The following is a 20,039-nucleotide window of genomic DNA, read 5'->3' on the forward strand; positions in this document are numbered from 1 at the left end:
TTCTGGCAACCCAAGACTGCAGACTCACCCAAAGATCAGATTAGAGAGCCTGACAGGCCGACCACCCCCACTAAACCCTAAACTCAAGAAGACAGGCCCATCCGAGCCCTGTGTCAGTTCTGCTACCTCAAGTACATGCTAGGCCAGCTGACTCAGACAGCCAAGCCCCTCCCCACATGATCCTAGAATATGGAACTGGCCCCCATCATCATGGGGCAGATAAGACAGCATGAGACTCAAACTGGGCAAGTCCCTTTATTGGAAAAAGAAATAATAAAACAAAAGGCTACTGTTTGGCCTGTGCCCCACCCACCCTCCCACCAGAGGTGCATGATCAGACTCAATGATCAGCCAACAGTGGGCCAGGGCTGCACCGGCCATGGCCAGGAGTCAGGGGCTGCAACAGAGCCCACTGCACTACAGCTCTCCAGGGAGCTCCTTGCACCAGGACTCCCTGTGACCCAGACTCCCTGAGCCCTCAAGGGCTGGGCCACTCTCTCCAGCTCTCTGGGTAGGTGTTTGCTCCCTCTGCTGCTCCCACCTCCAGATGAAAACCAGGCCCCTCTTTGGTTCCAGAAAGCTACCTGCAGTGGCTGGTGTTTCATGTCCACTTCTAGCACCTCCTGCCAGGTGAGGTAGGCAGCCCCTTTCTGTCCATCTTCTGGGTCCCAGACGCCAGGCTGCCCCCTTCCTACTGGCTCCCCTGGACTTCAGGAGCCAGAGCACCAATAGCTGGACATTCCTGCTGTCTTTGCAATGAGAATTTACCTTTGCCCCTGCTAGTTGCCACCTCCTTTGAATGTCCAAGAACGTTTGACCTGCACGGTTTTAAAGAGCCCTGGCACCTGGGTGGGCTGAATATGCAGCATCTGTGGCCCCACTGTCTCATCACGGGGGCTGGGAGAGGTACACTGAAGGCCACTGGAAGGTTGGCTCTGCTCTCCAGGACCCTAACTTCTCTTCTGCTAGAATGTGCACAGTAGAGTCTGAAGGTGGGGGAGAGGCCAGGAGAAAGATCCAGGCTGACAGCCCCCAACAAGGGGTGAGGACTGACATGGGAAAGAAGCCACACCATCTACCATTGTGTAACACAACACGGCAGGATGCAGAGCTGGGCAGTCAGCCTGGCAGCCGAGGGGAACACAAGTGCACTCTCACACACAGACACATGCACTCATACAAGTACTCACATGCTCACACTTAGTCACACTCATCTATGCATACTCATGCACACAGGTACACTCACACACACACACCATGCCTACACATGTGTTCACATGCACTCACATTCACACTTTATACATGTGTACTCAGGTACACATATGCACTCAAATACATTTATACACATGTGCACAGACACACACTCACATACACTCCTGTGTATGCACCCACTCACATGGTGCATTTACATTTATACACTGGTGCACACGTGCTTGCTTATGCATGTGCATATTCACAAATGTGCATGCTTACACACACGTGCGCGCGCACACACAGGTCCTAAAATCTGGAAATTGGCTCTGGTTCAGGAAATTCTAACTTCCCTGGCCACATCTTTCCACAAAGTTTGTCCAGACCCCCATAGAACCTTCCAGAGCCCAGAGTGTATTCCCCTCAACCAGTGACAGGTGTCCTGAAAGTCTCAAAGCTGGATACTTTTTGGCAAGGCTCAGATGGGCTTCCAACTCTGGGTGGAAGACAGGGAAACCACAGATCTGGACGAGGTCAGGAGCAGCTGAATAGATCCCCACCAAGATGCCCATCTCCCCAGATCTCCAATTTGGCAGAAGTGGCATCATAGACAGGCAGGGACCCTGAAGTGGCCTCAAATAAAAAGCTGACACTGAAAGACAGCACTGGGAGCAGGGGCAGAGGAAGAGAGTCCTGGTGGATGTTGGCTTTGGGGTGAAGGATCATGCAGGGTGGGAATTCTCTAAGCCTCCCTCCCGGGTGTTGGGAAAGAAGCCAAGGAAGAGAGGGATTGTCCATACAGTGTTCTCCCCACCCCAGCTTTCCCCAGGTCAGGAAGTGGACCAATCCTGCCAGCGGGGAAGGGGCTGGGAGTTGAGCTGAGCGCTCACAGGAAACACAGGGACAGTCGCTCTCACTTCCAACCTGGTCAGCTTGGTAGACCCAGAGAAGACTTAGAAGCGGGTGCTCTGGTAGCGCAGCCGCCGCAGGTCTGCGAGGCCCTCACTCCGGCCATACACCTCCCTGCAGGGACTCTCGGCCAGTCACCGGGCCCCCGCCCCGCCACCCCCAGCGCTGCTGCTGCCACCGCTGCCGCTGCTGCTGCCGCTGCTGGAGCTGCCGCTGCTGCACCGGTCCTCATAGATGGAGATCTCGATCTGCGGTCCTGGGTTAAGGAGCGCTAGAGCCGCCCGCCGCTGAGCAGGGGCCAGTGTGAACCCAGCTAAGCGCAGGGGCCATGAGCTCTCGCCGCTTCCTGGACAGCGGGGCTGGGCAGGCCTGGAGCTGCGGGTGTCCACGCACTCAGCTAAATGAGTCGCTGAGCGCTGAGCAGGGTCCACAGCCCCCATCACACCAGGCAGGGCCCCCGCCCTCATAGAGCGGTATCTATCGCTCCGAGGTGGTGTAACTGCGCCAGATATATGAGGACTTCCGTGCGCTGCATTCAAATCCTGCCTCGCCCACTCACAAGCTAGGCCAGTCTCTCCTTAATGATCAATTATTGGTCTGTTGAATGGGAATAATAATAGAACCTTTGGGTTACTGTGAAGATTAACTATGTAGGTACCCACTAAGCACTCTACCTGCCACATGGGACAGACTCAGGGGAAAGAAACATTGCTCACGAAGCTCTATATGTGTGGTTTCTGGACGTTTTGTTTTCTTTCCTCTTTTTCTTCTCCATTTGAAAGTAAAATGAACTATTCTGCTCTTGTTGTTGCTGGGGGCAGGAGGGAGGAATGTGGGCACACCTGTCCCCCTGCTGTTCTAAATAGAACCAGCAGAACTCTGGCCCACCCCTTGCCCAGTCTCCCACCAAGACCCAGTTCTTCTCACCTGTGAATAAGGAACAATGGGACCCATTATGGGAAATTAAATGCGGAATGTTTGCATATTCATGAGATGATTTACATATTTCTTGAAAGCTGAAACAGCCTTATGGTTAAGGGTGGGCCTGAGCTCAAATCCTGGGTCTGATACTGACTTGCTGGGCGACCTTGAGCCAGTTATTTAACTTCATCGTCCAGATAGATAAAGGAGAATAAGAACTGCCTACCTGAAGGTGTTGTGAAGAGAATTACATGAATTCATAGTTTCAAAGCCCTTACTGTGGCACCTGGTGTCTATTAAGCACTGATTACATGGGCTCAATAAGTGCAGACCCTGAAACTCACCCCAATAACTTATGGTGGATTGGGGCCAAAGACCAGTGCCGTGCAGATTCCAGCGAGACTGCTAGGGTAGCTCCCATTTCCTGGAAGCCTCCCCAGGGAACCCCCAGTTAGCAGCTCGGTGCCCTGGCACAGAAGAGCCAGCAAGGATACAACCCTCATCCCGCGCTCCACGGGGTCCGTGAGCAGGAGGCCTCGAGGCGCAAAGATCTTCTCATTCTGCTCCTGGATGTAGCGGGAGATCTTCTTGAGAACCTGCAAAAACAGGGGCCAGTGAGGGTGACCGTGCAGCCGGGAAGCCGGTGGGGTGGGAGACACAGGGAGGCTGGGGAGGCATCACCTTCTCATAGTGGGTCTCCATGCAGAGGAAGATGAAGTAGGCTGTGGCACAAGCCAGGCAGCCCTCGAGGTAGGAGCTTCCCCCAATCTTCTCTGCCTCTGCGTAGAAGCCATTGAGAGTCTTCACCGTCTCCTCAAAGAGCTGTCGCTCAATCTGGAGGGAGAAAAGGACAAAGCCAAGCCAAGGTTAGCCTCCCTGGAGTGTGGACAGAAACAGGTAGGGCTCAGATGACAGTGGTGGGGTCACAAATGGGGGAGAGATGACATATAGTCACACAGTAAGACAGAAAGGCTACAGGTGGAACAGAAGGAACCCTGGACTGGGAGGCAGGAGGCCACAACCAGTCCAGACCTGGTCATCGACTAATTTTGCAACCTTGACTGACCACTTCTTACGCCAGTCTTCAGTTTCCTCATCTATAAAATGGGAATAAGAATAGCTGTTTGCCTCCCTTAGGATTAAGAGACTCCTGTGATATTGCAGATGCTTTCTGCAGAAGCTCAGCCAAGTGTTGTAGGGACTTTGTCACTTCCTATTTTGATGGTCATGTCAGAGTTCAGGACCAAATTTCTAGGGGTCCTCCATGTGTCTTCTGGGGCCCACCTGCATGAGACTGATCAGGTGAGACCTCCAGAGAGTCTCTCCAGGAGGGGACATTCCCTCCTAGCTAATAAGTCACCCTGCACAGCACAGCCAGGGTGAGTGGACAACTGAGAAGATGTCCTCTCCTGCACATCTGGAATAATGATAGCTAATCTTTATTAAGCACTTTATGTGTACTAAGCTTTTTTTTTTTTTTTTTGATACTGGGGATTGAACCCAGAGGTGCTTAACCACTGGGCCACATTATCAGCCCCCCTTTTTAATTTTTTTTATTTTGAGAAAGTCTTACTAAGTTGCTTATGTCTTCACTAAGTTGCTGAGGCTGGCTTTGAATTTTCCTCAGCCTCCTAAGCCCCTGGGATTGTAGGCAAGTTCAGCTGGGCATGTTTTATGTACTCTAAGTTACCCTTCCTAATAATTCTATCAAAAAAGTACTACTTCCATCCTCATTTTATAAATGAGGACTGCCTATGGTCCTGAGACTACAAGGACCTAGTGCTCCTTGGCCTTAGCCATCTCCATCTCTGGCCGTACCACTGTCCCTCCCTGCCCTGCCCCTGCCATAATTTCCTATTAAAACTGAGTCATGCCACACCTTCCAGTCTTCCCACATCACTCCAAGTAAAATCCAAGAAGTCCTAACAGTGCCTGCCAGGGTCTCATAGCCTGACCCTGCCACACCATGGAGCCCACTCCTGCTATCCTCTGCACCCATCCCCTGCTTATTGAAAACATCTTGGGCCCTTTGTGCCTGTGCGCAGCTGCAGCACTCTCCCTGCACACCCCAGGGCTCGTCCCTTACTTCCCTCCAGCCTCTCCTGCACACTCCCCTCTCCCAGGACACCTTACCCCTGGGAACCTGGGAACCATCCCCTTCTTCTAATACTCATACCACCTGAGCTACTATGTGTTTATCTACTTCCTTTTCTATTTTCTGTATCATCTACTAAAAAATAGAGACCACAATTCCATTCCTCTATCCCCAGTGCCTAATACATGGCAGGAGCCTAATAAATACTTGGTGAAATACTTCAGACCTGCCTGGGTTGCTGAGTGGAAGGATCAGGACCTTCCCCCCTCCCTTCCTAATCCCAGGCCAATTCTAAGGCAGCCTTGGGACAGAGGCTCTATCACCCCCCAAAAGAGGAACAAAACTCCACAGTAATGCTTCACACGCACCTGTGGTCCTTGAGGCCCCCCTGTGCCTGGCCTGGAGGTAATGACTGAGACCAGAGCCTTCGGCTGCCTGCCTTTGGTGACACTTAGCAGACAAAGGTGGAACAACTAGCTCTCCCCTTTGTGCAAGGCAGGGAGGAGGGAAAAGAAGCCCCCCACTCTCCCTCTGGGTTTCCAGCCTTCCCTGCCACCGCTCTAATCACACAGTATCTAGTTTATCTATACCCACTGAAGATGCCATCGCATGTGTAAGAAAACCAGAGTTGTGTGAAAAAGCAGAATGGCAAGGCCCCAGGCCCTTCTGTTGCTGTCTAACTTAGGTATGTCACTTCTTCTTTCCAGTCCTTAGTTTCCTTGAGAAAATGGACTGATGTGATGCTTCCCAAGTTTTAATGCATATATACATAACCTAAGGATCTCATTAAAATGCAGATTCAGATGCAGGAGATCCAAGGTAGACTTTGAGATCTTGCACTGCTAATGAGCCCACAGACAAGGGCTTAGTAGTGCTCATTTCTGGCAGCATAATAAAATCATCTGAGCAGGTTGTAAGGCCGAAGGTGCACAAGTCTCACCCCCAAGAGATTTTGATTCAAATAATCTAGGAAGGAGGAGGATGGTTCAGGGCAGCAAAGACTGTCACTGCCCTACCTTACCCAAGTAGATACCCTGCAAGGTAGCTTTCCCCAAAGCTCCCAGGTGACGCTAATGTGTGAAGAAACATCATACCAGCAACCCTCAGAGCATGACCTTTGAACTACTTGATTCCAATTTACCTGGGAATTCCTCCTCAAAAAGAAAAATAGAGCCAGCAAGGGTGGTACACACCCAAATCCCAGCTGCTTGGGAGGCTGAGGCAGGAGGATTGCAAGTTTAAAGTTAGCCTCAGCAACTTAGTGAAGCCCTAAGCATCTTACCGAGACCCTGAATCAAAATAAAAAGAGCTGCTAATGTGGCTTAGTGATTAAGTGCCCCTGGGTTCAATCCCTGGTACCAAAACATTTTTTTTTTAATTTAAACAATTGACTAAAATAAAATTAAAATTTAGAACAATGCTGATGCCTGAGCCCCTCTCCCAAAGAATCTGATTTAATTGATTTGGGGTACAGCCAGGACATCAGGATTTTTTTTTAACTCCCCAAGAAATTCCAATGTTCAGCCAAGGTAAAGAATGGCTGTCGAAGGCTGGGGTTGTGGCTCAGTGGTAGAATGCTCACCTGGCATGTGTGAGGCACTGGGTTCGATTCTCAGCACCATATAAAAATAAATAAAATAAAAGTATTACATCCACCTATAAGGAAAAAAAATATTTAAGAAAAAAAGAATGGCTGTCGATAAATGATTCCACAACCACCATCCAACTGAATCAGCATCTCTGGATGACACATAATATCACCCTGTAGGACTTGGGAATTCACATTTGTTTAACAAGTTCTCTAGATGCTTCTCATGCAACTGAAATTTGAGAGCTGCTAGACTGGAAAATCTCTGAGGGGTGTTTTTTTTTTTTTTCCTATGAAGAGACAGCAAGACAATGTTCACAGCTTTTTTTTTATTCTTCCATTTGAAGAGGTTGAACAAGTTATGTATCTTATATTATGTGTCACATGATCCTGGAAAAAATATGCATTCCAGTAAGATCCTCGGTTTCATCACAGCCCTGGGTCTCCAGTTTAGAAAAGGGTATCCTTACCCGGCTGTCCAGCTCCGGGGGGAATTTGGTCTGGAACTGACAAATGGTCCCATCGCTATAGTCTCTCTGGATAAAGACCTTGGTGGCCAGCGAGGCACTGCGCCGGAGCTCCTGCAGATTGTGGACCTGAGGAGATAGATGGGAAGCACATGCTGAGGGTGATCATCCTTCCCAGTTTATCCCAAGCAGTTCCCCAGAGTTTTTCTATGCTAGAACCAAGAAAGTTCCTGGCAAACAGTGGGGAGCCAGCCACACGCAAGTGCTCCAGGAGGGCCCTGGGGAAGCAGCATTATGGAGTTATTCAAGGAGGCGCAGGACTTATCCCAGAAATACCTAAAAAAAAAAAAAAAAAAAAGGCTAAGGTGAGCCAAAATGACAGGTTCTGGAATTATCAACAGCACGTGAAACAGGATGAACAAGACACTCTGGTAGCCACCCCTGTGTTTGGGGAGCCCAGCTCAGAACATAACTGCAGCTTCAGGCCCTGAGAGAGGAGCTTGTGACTGGGTTGGGAGATGAGGACCCATGGGACAAAAGGAGACCCTTCTGTGCTTCTGGACTCAGGGAGACTGAATTCCAACCAAGTTATGGCTGGGGAGAGCAAGCATCACAAATGGTTTTCATGTTCAGCACTTCTCACCACAAGAAAGAAAGGCCAAGAATGTCTAAACTTCCCCAGAGAAAACTGTGGACCCAGTGGACTGAGGCCAAAAGTTGAAGCAATAGCCTTCCCTGGTGGGAAGGAGCAGGGTGACTTCTGCCTCTTGTCCTCATCTGCAGACTTGACATTGACACAGAGCCTAGCACTTGAGGAGAGTGGTCTTGATTCCAGGTAAGAACAAGGTCTCTTCTTCCACCTCCAGCCTCACACTGGAGACCGACATCCCACTGGGTGAAATATGCCCAACGCTGAACCACATGGAGACCAAGCCCTGAAGGCACAGTGAACAGACAGCCAGTTCATCCTGTGTAATTAAGCTGAATCCGTTCAGTCACTCAACTCTCCTTTATTGAGTCCCTACAAGTGCCAGGCTCTGGGGTTGCTGTGCAGAAGACAGTCTGTGAGCTCCAGGGAGGACGACAAGTAAATATATAATGAATTAGACTGTGATCAATGGTACAGAGAAGTCACATTTACCCAGAAACACTTACCCAGAAAAGACCTCCTAAAGCCTGTGTTGAGACCTAAAGGAAGGCCAGGGGTTGCCGGGGGGTGGGGAGAAAATTCAACTGGATAAATGGAGACACTTCTGCAGAATAACGAAGATAGCAGGCACAATCTACACCAGTGGCTAGAGGCAGATCTCAATAAGACCAGAGTTGGTTTGCAGAGTAGAAGAGAGCAGAGGAGATGGAGTGTAGAGGAGACAGGGTTAGATCACAAAGCCGTACAGGTTTCTGCTGACGGGGAGGATTTAGGATGGGAGATGCTGAAAAGTTTGGGGGAAAATAAAAAAAGAAATCTTGTCTATAAGGTAGAAGTAGATAATTGTGGCATTAAGGTCCTGAAAAGATGAGAATTAGAGAACATAAGACTGTCCTAAATCCAGGTGAACCTTGCTCTGGGTAAGAGATGTGATCCCAAAGTATTGGGATTGGATTAAGTAATACATAAGCATCCCTCAAGTCTTAATATAACTCGATCTTGTAATCCAGGTTTCTGTTAAGCAAGTATCCTTGACATCTATTAGGATCCTGTGATAACTTTGAAAATAAAAATGTTTTGGTAATATAAGTAATTTAATCATTAATGTCCCTGCTTGGTCTAGTTTGGATTTCTACATAATGTTGCAATTTTTAGAGAAAAGTAAAAGATCATGGCCTTCTTTTGCCCTTCTAAAACCAATTTACAAGAGCAAATCATGGATTCCAGTAGTTCTAGGAGGATCATTCTGGCAGTTTTTTGAAAAGTGGGTAAGAGTGCTGTAAGGAGCCAGTCAGGGGATGATTGATTCCCTTTGTAGTGGTGCAGGGGAAAACTCAAGTAGACCTAACCAGGCAAAAGGGTGGTGAGAATGGAAAGAACATTGCTTTGGCCATTGAATGGATGTGTATGCTACCAGGAGTCTCTAGTGACTGATCGACCAGCCATTTCTTCTTTCCCCTAGGCACACAGCTAAATTAATTCCCAGGCTCCCATGCAGTTACGGGTGGCCATAGGCCTGAGTGGACGTGAATAGAAGTGATGAATGGTAAGTGTAGGCTTGACTCCTAAAGACCTGCCACTCTTCCCTGCTCTTCCCCCTTCACGGAAATCAGTGGATCTGTGTGTTGAAGACGGTGGAACCATAAGTTGGAACAAGCCTGGGTCCTTGGATCACTACCTGAAGGAGATCCACCTGATGATTAGGAGCCCCCGTCTGGGACTTACTGAGCAGGAAATAATCTTCTATTGAATAAAGCCATTAAGATGTTAGGGTGCTACTTTATATGATACAGTCCCATTTCCTCTTGGCTTTGATCCATGGATTCTCAAGTAGCTGGAGTGGGAGGTCAATACCCTTTCCAACCCCAACAATATCTAGAGACTTAGAATACTGGCATGGCTCTGGGTGACTTAAGATCTGTCTCTGGAAAGTGTGTGTGGTGGGGAGGGAGGAGCATTCCTTAGTAGTTGCTAAAGGATGGAATCAGACACACATTTTATGTGACATAATATTGGTGTCCCAGACCCACAGGCAGCACATACTAAAGACTCATATTCAGTTAGAAAGAATGGTGCTTAAGGCAAGACAGGATCTCCCGGCTCTCTTCATTCATGGTGGCTCAGTTGTGAAGTGCCAAGAGGCCCTGGTGGAAGATGGTCCACTAAGGGAATAGCAGCCCTGACCCTAGACCACACAACCCTGGGCAAGTCTGCCCCTCCTTGGGTCTCCATTTCAAGCAGACATTGGAACTCCATAGTCACTAAGACCTCTCCCCGCCCTGACATTCTAGAGGCCTCATCAGGGATGGTGAACACAAGTGCTTTTAAAGGCAAAGCAGTAAGTGGACCAGGTGGGGCCTGTGGCTAATTAGAGAACTCACACCCTATCTCAGGGAGGCTGCTAATGACTGTCATGTGAGACTTTGCACCCACACTCTGGTTTTCTAAAGGAAACCACACATCTTTACTTTCTTAGCATCAATATCCTGATATTTAAATATTTCTAATATATTTTTTAAATGTATAAGTACTAGCAGGCCAAGTAAGGCTCATTGGTGGACCAGACCGATTCCTAGAGCTGCCAAATTAGAAACAAAGAATCTCATGGCAGGAACCTTGAACAAGACCTAGAACCAGGCCACAGGCCACTTGCCAGCTACCCAGCTTCCAGGAAGCAGGAGGGGATTTTCAATAGAGATCCATGATGCTTCCAAATCCTTCAAGAGGATCCCAAAACAGGTGCACACCTCTCTGTGAGGCTGCAGCTTTTCTCCAGGGGTTTCATAACTGACCCAGAGACATGAACTGCCCTCCACAACCCTGTCCATCTCCCATGGCCTTTCCCAGTCTGCTGGCCGTTGAGTAAGCATAAGACCTGGAGGCATTTCATGAGGAAGAAAATCAGTGATGAGACCCACAGGCAGGCACCACTTTCATCAAACTGCAACATGACAACAAAGGGAAGGCTACGGAAGAGTGGGGACCACAGGTCACAGCGTTAGGAGCTGTGCACCAGAGGGAGGAGCCAGCACTAGAGGGCAAATGAGCTCAAGGCCTGGTGTGGCCAAGACAAACAGGAGGCCCCACCTGGCCCACATCACCATCCTCATTAAAAACCATCTCATTCCATAGGAAGCAGGTGAGGCTCAAGAATCAGGGGATTCAGCTGATGCGCCAGCACTGTTCACTCCAGGCAGGGGTGTGGCAGAGGAATACGGATCATGAGTCATAGGCAGCCAGGTCAGGCCTGAGGAAGAAACATGGGCACAGGGCCACCCTTCTTCTCACTCTACACCAGGGCCCAAGCCTAACCCATTGTATGCCGGTTGTTAATTCCTGCCTCAGAGATCAAACCTTCAACTTCCCTGTGTGGACAACACTACTTGAGTGCATGTAAAAATCTCTGAGGGCCCAAACTCCACTGGTTGGAGGAGCCCCTCCCAACCAGGCGCTTCCCAGTTGTCCCTGGCCATCTGGACTGTTTCACAAGACAGACCCTGCTCCCAGTGACACATATTCACAGAGGTTTGTTGCTCAGGAAATGGACTCATTAGGGCTTTCCAAATGAGGTCAGTGTATGGCTCAAGAGGTTTCATCCCTCCTGTGTTCCTCACATGAACCCCTCTCCTAGCACCAACTTCTAAACAGAAATCGTGGAACAGAGAAGATCCAGTTTCCATTCAGAGACATCCTTTCTCACCCCCTTCTTTCAATATGCAGGCTGCTGGAACCGAGGGCTTCCTCTTCAGAAACCTAAGGGAATGGCCATGGGAAATTGGAGTGTTATTTTCCTTCTCCCAACAGGTTTTTCCTGGTAATTTCAACTCAGTCCTAATAGTAAAAGCAGCCTGGGGAGAATGACTCACCCCTGGTCCAGACGCTGCGCACGTCCTGTGCCTTGGCAGAGCCTAGGCTTCCTCCCTCAGCACTGCCTCCAGACTCCACCGAGGCCAAACCATGGAGTGGGAAGTGTTTGTCCTCAGCTCCCTGTCCCTTCTGGATATTCCTCTGTCCCTCCATCCTTAATCTTACCCAGTCAGGGACCAAGGCCAGCCAGGGACTCTGAGTCTCCAGGTTCCAGCCCTTCCAGGCATCTGCAACCCTCCCCCCATCAAAACATCATATCCAGACCCTCCTTTTTATTGGGCACCACAACTGCTCCCACCCCGGAAGCAACAATGAAATCAATGGCCATTGAGGAAGAGTCAAGGCCTGTCCTGGCTCCGCCAGTTTTTAGCCATATTTTCTTAAGTCTCTGCATTCCAGTTGCATCATCTGTAAAATGGGATAATGATGCTTCCTTTGACTCCTTCATGGGGATCAGCTAAGCTTCTGAGCCTTGGTTGTCTCGTCTGTTAATTGCAGATAATAACACCATCCTTACCCACTTCACAGGGTTGTTCTAAGGCTCAAAGGCGTTCATGGGTATGATAGTGCTTCGTACCCAGGAAAGTGCTATATTCGCAGAGGCGTTATGAGCAGAGCCTCTCCCAAGGGAGAGTCAGGCATGCCTAACAGCAGCCTCCTGGAAACCTGGTCTCAACCTAACGATGTGAACCTGCTGGCTGGAATCTGTGGGCCACAGCAGTCCTGAGAGGGAGAGAGGCTAGGACAGATGGGCCTGTTTGAAGCTGTCAGATCACATCACACAGGCAGTCTGCTTCTCTGCCCACACTGCTGACCCAGCCATGCTCAGGTGGCTGAACTTCCCTCTGCTGCAGTCTGGCAGCCCTATCTGGAAGGAGACCAGCAATCTGGCCATCTCTCCTGTTGTTCTTCCTGCTCTTCTCAGTGTCTGTGGTAGATTCTGAGCACTGCATTCCTCCACTCTAGAAGCCAAGTTCCAAGATCTGCCCAGAGCTTACCCCCACACTGGGTCCTAGGTGCGCAAGAGCCTCTGCTAGCTAACCCTGTGCCTGGTCAGAAAACCGAACAATACCAAGCATCAGCACCTTGCTCTGTGGAGCAGACTTCAGTGGAATAACAACAATAGCACTTGGTATTGATGTCACACAGCTAGCCAGAATGCCCAGAGGCACTGCACAGAATCATTCAAAGGCCTCTGCTCTCTTCCTGGCTGGGCTCCAGCAGGGCTGGAAATGGGGAGACACCACAAAAGAAGTCAACATCAGAACCAGGGAGACCCTGGTGTCCTAAGTCCACTCCAAAAATTCAAAAGAAGAAACTTTCAGCTCTGCTATTAACATGCTGTGTGAGTATCAAATGGGTCCTCCCCCTCTCCATATGTCAGCTTTATCACTTAGAAAGTGGGAACATAAAGAGCTCCTATCCGCCTCACCAAATAAAGGGGAAGAGGGGTAATCCTTAGGTGTAGACAGGGTAATTCCTGATCTCTTAAGCATTGCACCAAGATTCTTCCCTTTAGTAACAGGTCCCTTGTTTCAGCCTATAGGCACACCCTGAAGAAGGTAGCATCTCTCATCAAACAGGACAAAGGTGGACACCCTAGGACACACAACTCAAATGGGGTGGAAAAGCAAGAAAAGGTGGTTCGCCAAAGTGGAGTTTGGTGCAGGAAGCTCACTTAAAAAAATCATTTGGGTTTGGGGTCTGAGGATGTCTTTGTCCCCTCCCTCTTCTAAAGAAAATGCAGATGTAGGGGTAGTCTGTCTTCCCTTAGCCAAGCTTTGGGTTCAGGATCTGAAAGGCAGCACCGCATAGCAACAGCATCCGGCTGCCTTCCCTCCCCTTACGCACACACGCGTTTCCAACCCTCTAGGGAAGCGGGAACCTTAGTCTAGGGGAAGGGGAAACCCCAGCCAAGGGTCCTGGAGGAACCCTGGGACTAATGCCAACAAGTGGACACTACAGGGCCCAGGGGTGCGTGGGAAGATTAACACGCCTGGGGTGAGATGAGCCCTAACTAGAGACCCAGTCTTCCACTCTGCCACTCCACCCCACCTCTTCCCTCCGGACTCTACCCAGGGAGCCACTGCTACCCCCACTTCACCCGCCTCCTGCCGGTCTGCCCCTAGCGGAGGTGGCGGCAGTAGGGCACTGCCTGCGGGCCAGGTACTCGCCCCTACCTCGGTAGCCATGTTTCGGGGTCGCTGGAGGCTCCCAGGCTGCCGCGGAGCAGGTCGAACGGGGCTGTCCGCGGTGCTGACTCGAGGAGCGGGTGGGCTGCGGGTGGCAAGCGGGGGCCCGGGCTCTGTCCGTGGTGCTGATCAGGACGCCGCGGGCCCGGGCGCAGGTGGGCAGGTGGGCGGTGGTGTCCCTAGCGGGGGCGCTGTGCTGTCCGCGGTGCTGATGCGGTGCTGCGCCGGGGAGGCGAGGCCGCGGCGGAGGCTCCTCGCCGCTCGATCGCCTGCTGCCACGGCTCCTGCAGGCAATGGCCGGGTTTATCTTTGACAGCGGCGGCGGCGGGATGGGGGCGGCGTGGGGAGGAGGGGCTAGCGCCTCCGCGGGCCGGGAGGGGGAAGCCGCGGCCCCCAGACTCCGGCGCCCGCCGGAGAGGAGCCCCGCCCGCGGCCACCGGCTCAGCTCCCGCCCCGCCCAGAGGCCCCGCCCCTCCCGCCTGCCCTCCCCCCAGTAAGAGTGCCGGGAGCTCCGCGCTCGCTACCGCGGTCTCCAGGGACTTCCAGACCCAGAGGAGGGAGGCAGGAATGTTCTGGGGCACGGCACTCCAGCCTGCGAGGGCTGACCGACCCAACCTTTTTGCAGCCGGTCCCCCGCCACCCGCGTCCCACCCCTCCGCAAGGTGCGGTCTCCACCTTTCCAACCACCCCTAGCGCCCTGCTTCTAACCCCTCCCCCACCCTACTTTGGGCTTCCTCCTCCTCCTCCTCTTCTTCTTTTCTTCCTGTCTTCTTTCTCACCCAATTCATCTGTGTGCTCCCCACCATTACCAGAGTTTGCATGGATGTTCCCTCCTCTCCCCTCTCCTTCCCACCGCTTTGAACCCCATTAGCTAGAGGAAGATGCTGCAGACCGCAAAGAATCGTTTCCTTTCTTTAAAATGTGCCTGCACTTAGTCCTCAGCTATACCATGGGGTCCCTTCTCTATGGAGCGCCAGAATGGAAGCAGGTCTCTCCTTCTGGCCCTGGCTCCTCTGCAGTCCCAGAGCTTACAGACAAAAAACACAGGCAGAAAGTGCCAAACTGGTATGCCCACTCTCTAAGGGTGACAGTCTGGTCCTGTGCAGCCTTCACATTTTCCACAACACACCTTCCAACTAAATGGTCTATTTGCTTAATGAACAAAAAGGAACCCCCAGCACAGATGCCCTCTCACACACCCATAACACCCCTGGTTTCTTGAGGGGGCTCAGTGTGTTCCTCTGCTTCCCACTGCTGCCTGGGTGTCAACAGCAGGAGCCCACACCAAGGGGGAGACAGCAGCCAGGTGACCTGGTTCTGATCCAGACTTCTCTGGTTGTCCAACCCTGGGCTTACCTCTTGAGCTCATGATCCTCCTTCTCTAAAATATGTGTTGGACTGCCCCATTTCGAGTACCCTTTCTTTTTTCTTTCAACCTTTTATTTTGAAATTTCCAAACACACAGAAAAGTTGAAAGAAAAACACAGAATATACTATTCCCTGCTTAAACAATAGGCAACATTTAGCCACATTTGATAGTTGTAGGATCATAGATATATATATTTGACTAGATTATTAGAAAGTGACAGATATTGTGAGGTTTTATCCTTAATTACTTCACCATGTGTTTCCTAATAATAAGAGCATTTTCCAGTCTAGTCATAATATCATCATCACATCTTTTAAAATTCCACATTCTCTCAGAATCTAGGGTAGTTTGGTACCCCTAAAACACATTAATGGAAATTTCCCCCAGAACTTTTCATTTTTTAATAGCTGACATTTATTGAGCACTTACTTGTGCCAAACCATATCTTAGATGCTTTTTATGTTTTACCTTATATAATTCTCAGATTTACTCCTTGAGTTACATGTTCTTGTTATCTTTTTTAAAAATATATTTTTAGTTGTTAATAGACCTTTATTTTATTTATTTATTTATTTATGGTGCTGAGAATCGAACCCAGTGCCTTACACTTGCTAGGAAAGCGCTCTACCACTGAGTGACAACTCCAGCCCTCTTGTTATCTTTTCATTACTGCCAGGCATGATGGTACACTACCTGTAATCTCAGCAGCTCAGGAGGCTGAGACAGGAGGATCTCAAGTTCAAAGCCAGCCTCAGCAAAAGCAAGATGCTAAGCAACTCAGTGAGACCCTGTCTCTAAATAAAATACAAAATAGGACTGGAGATGTGGCTCAGTGGTCTAGTGCCCCTGAGTTTAATCCTTGGTACAAAAAAAAATAATAAGGAAACTGAGTAAATTGCACAAGGTCACATGACTTTTGAGAACTGGAGGCAGGATTCAAATAGGCAGTCAAGTTCCAGAGCTTGTGTAGTTGGACCTCCTAACTGTACTGCCTCACTCCAGTATCTTGTAGATCATAAACTGACAGAGCAGGAACCACGTCCCCTACTGCCTATTTTTCAGATGAGCACAATGAGTCCCAGAAGATAAGTGACATACCATAGAAGTTAAAGGCAGATGTTTCATTATACCTTATAGTTTGGTAAATGATTTGGCATCACAGAGCAAACCAAGACCATCTGTGAATCCCATGATGGTCTCAGGTAACAGATGATGAACACATTATCTGTTGACTTCCATGTACACCTAGAAGTTCCTCCCACTTGATTTTTACCACATTAATTTGAAAACTATTCTCTTCACCCAGTGACTAGAGGCCAGGATGAGGCCATCCAAGAAATCCACTCATTTAACATATATTTGTTGAATACCTACTGTGTACCAGGCTCTTCCAGGAAGCTGGGATACAATCCCAACTAAATATACAAAGACTGTTATTGAACTTCCATATAATAATGGGAGTGACAATCTAAACCATAGAAGCAAAAAAGTAAAAATATATATTGAATGTGAACATTGCTAGGAAGAAAATCAAGGCATGCTAAAGAGATGGTGATAGAGGGAGGTTACGTTAGAAGGAAGAGTTAGGGGAAACTCCTTTGAAAAAGTGAAATTTGGACAGAGGCCTGAAGGAAGAAAGAGAAATAGACATTTAGGTATATAGGAGTAAAGGGTCCTGGGAAGCAGTGTGTATGTTCAAAGCTCAAAACCAGTGTCTCGCCAGGCAGAGTGGTGGATACCTATAATCCCAGAAAGGAGGGTAAGACTGGAGGATTGAAAGTCCAAAGCCAGCCTCAGCAACTGTGAGGTGCTAAACAACTCAGTGAGACCCTGTCTCTAAATAAAATACAAAACCTAGACTGGACTAGACAAGGGAAAGAGGGATGGGGATTGAAATCAAAGAGACAGTTCAGGTCTTATAGGGCCTTGTAAGTCCTGTTAAAGGATTCTAGATCCTATTCAGGAAATGAGATGCCCAACCTTTGAAGAATACAGGCATGGCATTATCTAATTGAAGTTTTTTTTTTCTTCTTTTTTTTTTTTAAGGTTATTCTGGATGCTAGAATTGGAGAGGAGACAAGGCTAGAAGTTGTGAGATCAATTAGGAGACAGTTGGATTAGTCTGGGCAAGATGTGGTGGTGGCTTAGAATAGGCAGAGTCATGGAGGTGGTAAGCAGTGACCAAGTTCTAGGTACAATCTGAAGGTAGTCCGACAAGATCTGCAGACAGATTGGATGTGTGGTATGAAAGTCAGTTGAGGTCTGAGCCAGTAGAAGAAAGGAGCTTCTGTTTACTGACAGGGGAGACTAAGGGCAGAGTGGGCCTGAAGGGATGGGGAATGCAGTGTTGTGGTTGTATTTAGTTGACTCAGGGTTAAAGTTCAATGTGTATGTTACTACAAAGTAGTGGAGAAAGAAGGAGTTGGGGGTAAAACCTTAGCTGTCACTTGTGAGTGGTTTTTTAAACCATGAGAGCATGTAAGGAATGGAAAAGCTACAAAAGTTGTTCAATAACTGATCCTGGACCCTTTGTCCCTTATAAGCTAGGAGATAAAAGAAGACCAAAAATATCAGTGAAGTAGGAAACCCAAGAGAACAGAACCCTGGAACCCAGCGAAGAAGCTGGGAAGAGCCTTGCTGGCTGCGTCTGGGCATTACCTCTGGCCTGAGACATGACTATTGGACTTGGCAGCAGGAAGGTCACTGGTGACCTTGAGGAGAGCTGTTTTAGTGATGTCATGAGATCCTGATTAGACTGACTTTGAGAATTAGAATGGAGGGGAGGAAGTAGGCTGAGCATGCAGACTTTCGAAAGGCATCTTGCTGTGAAGGGAGTCAAGAGCAGCATGATGGTCTGAAGAAGAAATGAGAGCAGGAGAGGTTCCTTCTAAGACGGGAGACATTGGAGCGTATTCGTATGTTTGCAGGAATGGTCTAGTGCAGAGGGAAACTGATGATTCCAAGATGGTTCATTGCAGGAGCAAACCCTTAATAGGTCAACAGAGAATGAGATCCAGGCCAAACGTAGAGGAGATGGGTCTAAAGAGGAGCTTGGCCAATTTTCCACCATGGATTGTGAAAGAGGCAGTTTGGTAAATGGCAACAGATATCAGCTGGTTAGGAGATTGTGAGTATAAACAAAAACCTGAGCTCTGCTCCCTGGCTCCACTTCAACTAGCCAGAGACTATTCATGCATCCCGACCTTTCTGCACATGTACATTCAACTGGTATGATTAGGAAGCTTGACAAATGCCAAGCCTAGTGCTGGACTTTCCTGTGCAGCCCAAGAGTTCTTCCCACTGATATTACAGGACTAGGACTCTATAGAAGACCTTGAGATTATCCATGCAAGGACAAATGATCCTCTTCAACATCCATCTCTACGACTGGAAGAGATTTCAACAGCCTCAGCATTTTTCCCTACGTTGCCTCCAGGGGGGGTTATCAATGCTGATGGACCTCAAGTCTTGGAGGCGTCAAAGGGGAAGCGAGGGAGAGTGGGGAGAGCTCCATATTATGCTGACTCAGACTGCAATGAGATACGATAGGATGGGATGTTCCCACACTCCAGTCATCTGGACTCTAACAGTTGAGGCTGAAAGGTCTTTGTGATTTAATCTGACTAATCATTATTATCCAGATGCCTTGGGACAACCCAGTCCTGTGCAGAAGCCCAGCTCTTTGATGTTTTTTTTTTTTGTCATAAATTAATGAGTTCGCCCACAAAATAACATCAAAGAAGATCTACTAACGAATTCACTGTTATCAGCTTCCAATCTGTGGCTGCATTGGAAAGTCTCCAAAAAAGGACCACAGCCAGAAAAAAGAAACCAACTGAAAGATTTGGAAATCCGGCTATCTGGACAGAGATGAGAGAAAAATGAACTCCTGCAGACAGCAGAGGAGCCAGGGAAAGAGCTAGCAAACCTCAGAGAAATGGAGAAAAAGCAGGAGAGAGAGGAAGACACTCAGCAGCTGGGTCTGGAAGGAAAACAAATTTATGAATATTTGAAGGGGAAATTGTGGTCTGGAAAAGTCTTAAATGGTGTCATCTCACAGCACATTGTGGAGACTACAAGGAAGTATGTGGTAGGAAATGCTGTCTCTGGAGCCAGATGACATGAGTTTCACCCTCTGGCTCTGTTATTTACTATGTGATTATAAGCGAGTCTTATCCACTCGGAGGCTCAGTTCTCTGATCAGTAAAAAAATGGTGGCATTAATTCTCTCTCCCCAGGAAGGACCCCTCGAGTACAGGAGGCTATCTCCAGACATTACCTGACTCTTCCAAATAGGGTCTTTCAAGACGAAAATTAGAGAGGATTCATGGAGATGGTTTGCCGGAGATCTTCCCACGGTGACAATTCTTCCAGGTCCAGTGGCATTTCCTAAAGCACAGAAAAGGTATCAGCCAACATGCTTCATTTCACTCAGTGAGCAGTTATTGGACACCCACTGTATGCCAGATGGAAGGTTGACCATGGGCTGTTCCCAACCCCCACAAGGACACCAGAATGGAATCTAGTGATGACCTGCACTAGAGTTTGGATATGGTCTGTCCCCTCTGAAACTCAAGTTAAAATTTAATCCCCCATTATGAGAGATTGAGAAGTGGGACCAGATGGTTAGGTGATTAAGACTCATGCAATTAATGGATTAATGGGTTAATGAGTCATCTTGAGAGTCGGTCTGCTCTTAAAGCCAGTTGGGCCAGGTCTCTCATGCATCCCTGTCCCTTGCCATATGATGTCCTACACCCCCTTCAGGACTCTGCCAGAAAGAAGGCCATC

The 20,039-nt window shown here is 48.9% G+C and overlaps 2 protein-coding genes across 3 annotated transcripts in view; one reads left to right on the top strand and one right to left on the bottom strand.

Annotated features, from left to right (window-relative positions):
* Positions 1 to 9,603, top strand: part of Crtac1 (cartilage acidic protein 1) — a 155,349-nt gene extending 145,746 nt beyond the window's left edge. For both annotated transcript variants that reach the window (XM_078030302.1, XM_078030387.1), the window contains one exon: positions 9,283 to 9,603. In XM_078030302.1, coding sequence (XP_077886428.1) covers positions 9,283 to 9,294 — 12 coding nt within the window. In that variant the 3' untranslated portion in view covers positions 9,295 to 9,603. The remainder of the gene's footprint in view (positions 1 to 9,282) is intronic.
* Positions 1,609 to 19,636, bottom strand: Golga7b (golgin A7 family member B). Its single transcript, XM_078030454.1, has 6 exons — positions 19,528 to 19,636; positions 13,868 to 14,163; positions 7,175 to 7,300; positions 3,703 to 3,855; positions 3,516 to 3,617; positions 1,609 to 2,348 (listed from the first exon to the last, which is right to left on the bottom strand). The coding sequence occupies exons 2-6, from the start codon at positions 13,877 to 13,879 to the stop codon at positions 2,235 to 2,237; spliced, it is 507 nt and encodes a 168-aa protein (XP_077886580.1). The 5' UTR covers positions 13,880 to 14,163; positions 19,528 to 19,636; the 3' UTR covers positions 1,609 to 2,234.
* Positions 19,637 to 20,039: the final 403 nt, after the last annotated feature.

The sequence above is a fragment of the Ictidomys tridecemlineatus genome, chromosome 1, assembly GCF_052094955.1.
Source record: "Ictidomys tridecemlineatus isolate mIctTri1 chromosome 1, mIctTri1.hap1, whole genome shotgun sequence".
NCBI classification, from domain to species: domain Eukaryota; kingdom Metazoa; phylum Chordata; class Mammalia; order Rodentia; family Sciuridae; genus Ictidomys; species Ictidomys tridecemlineatus.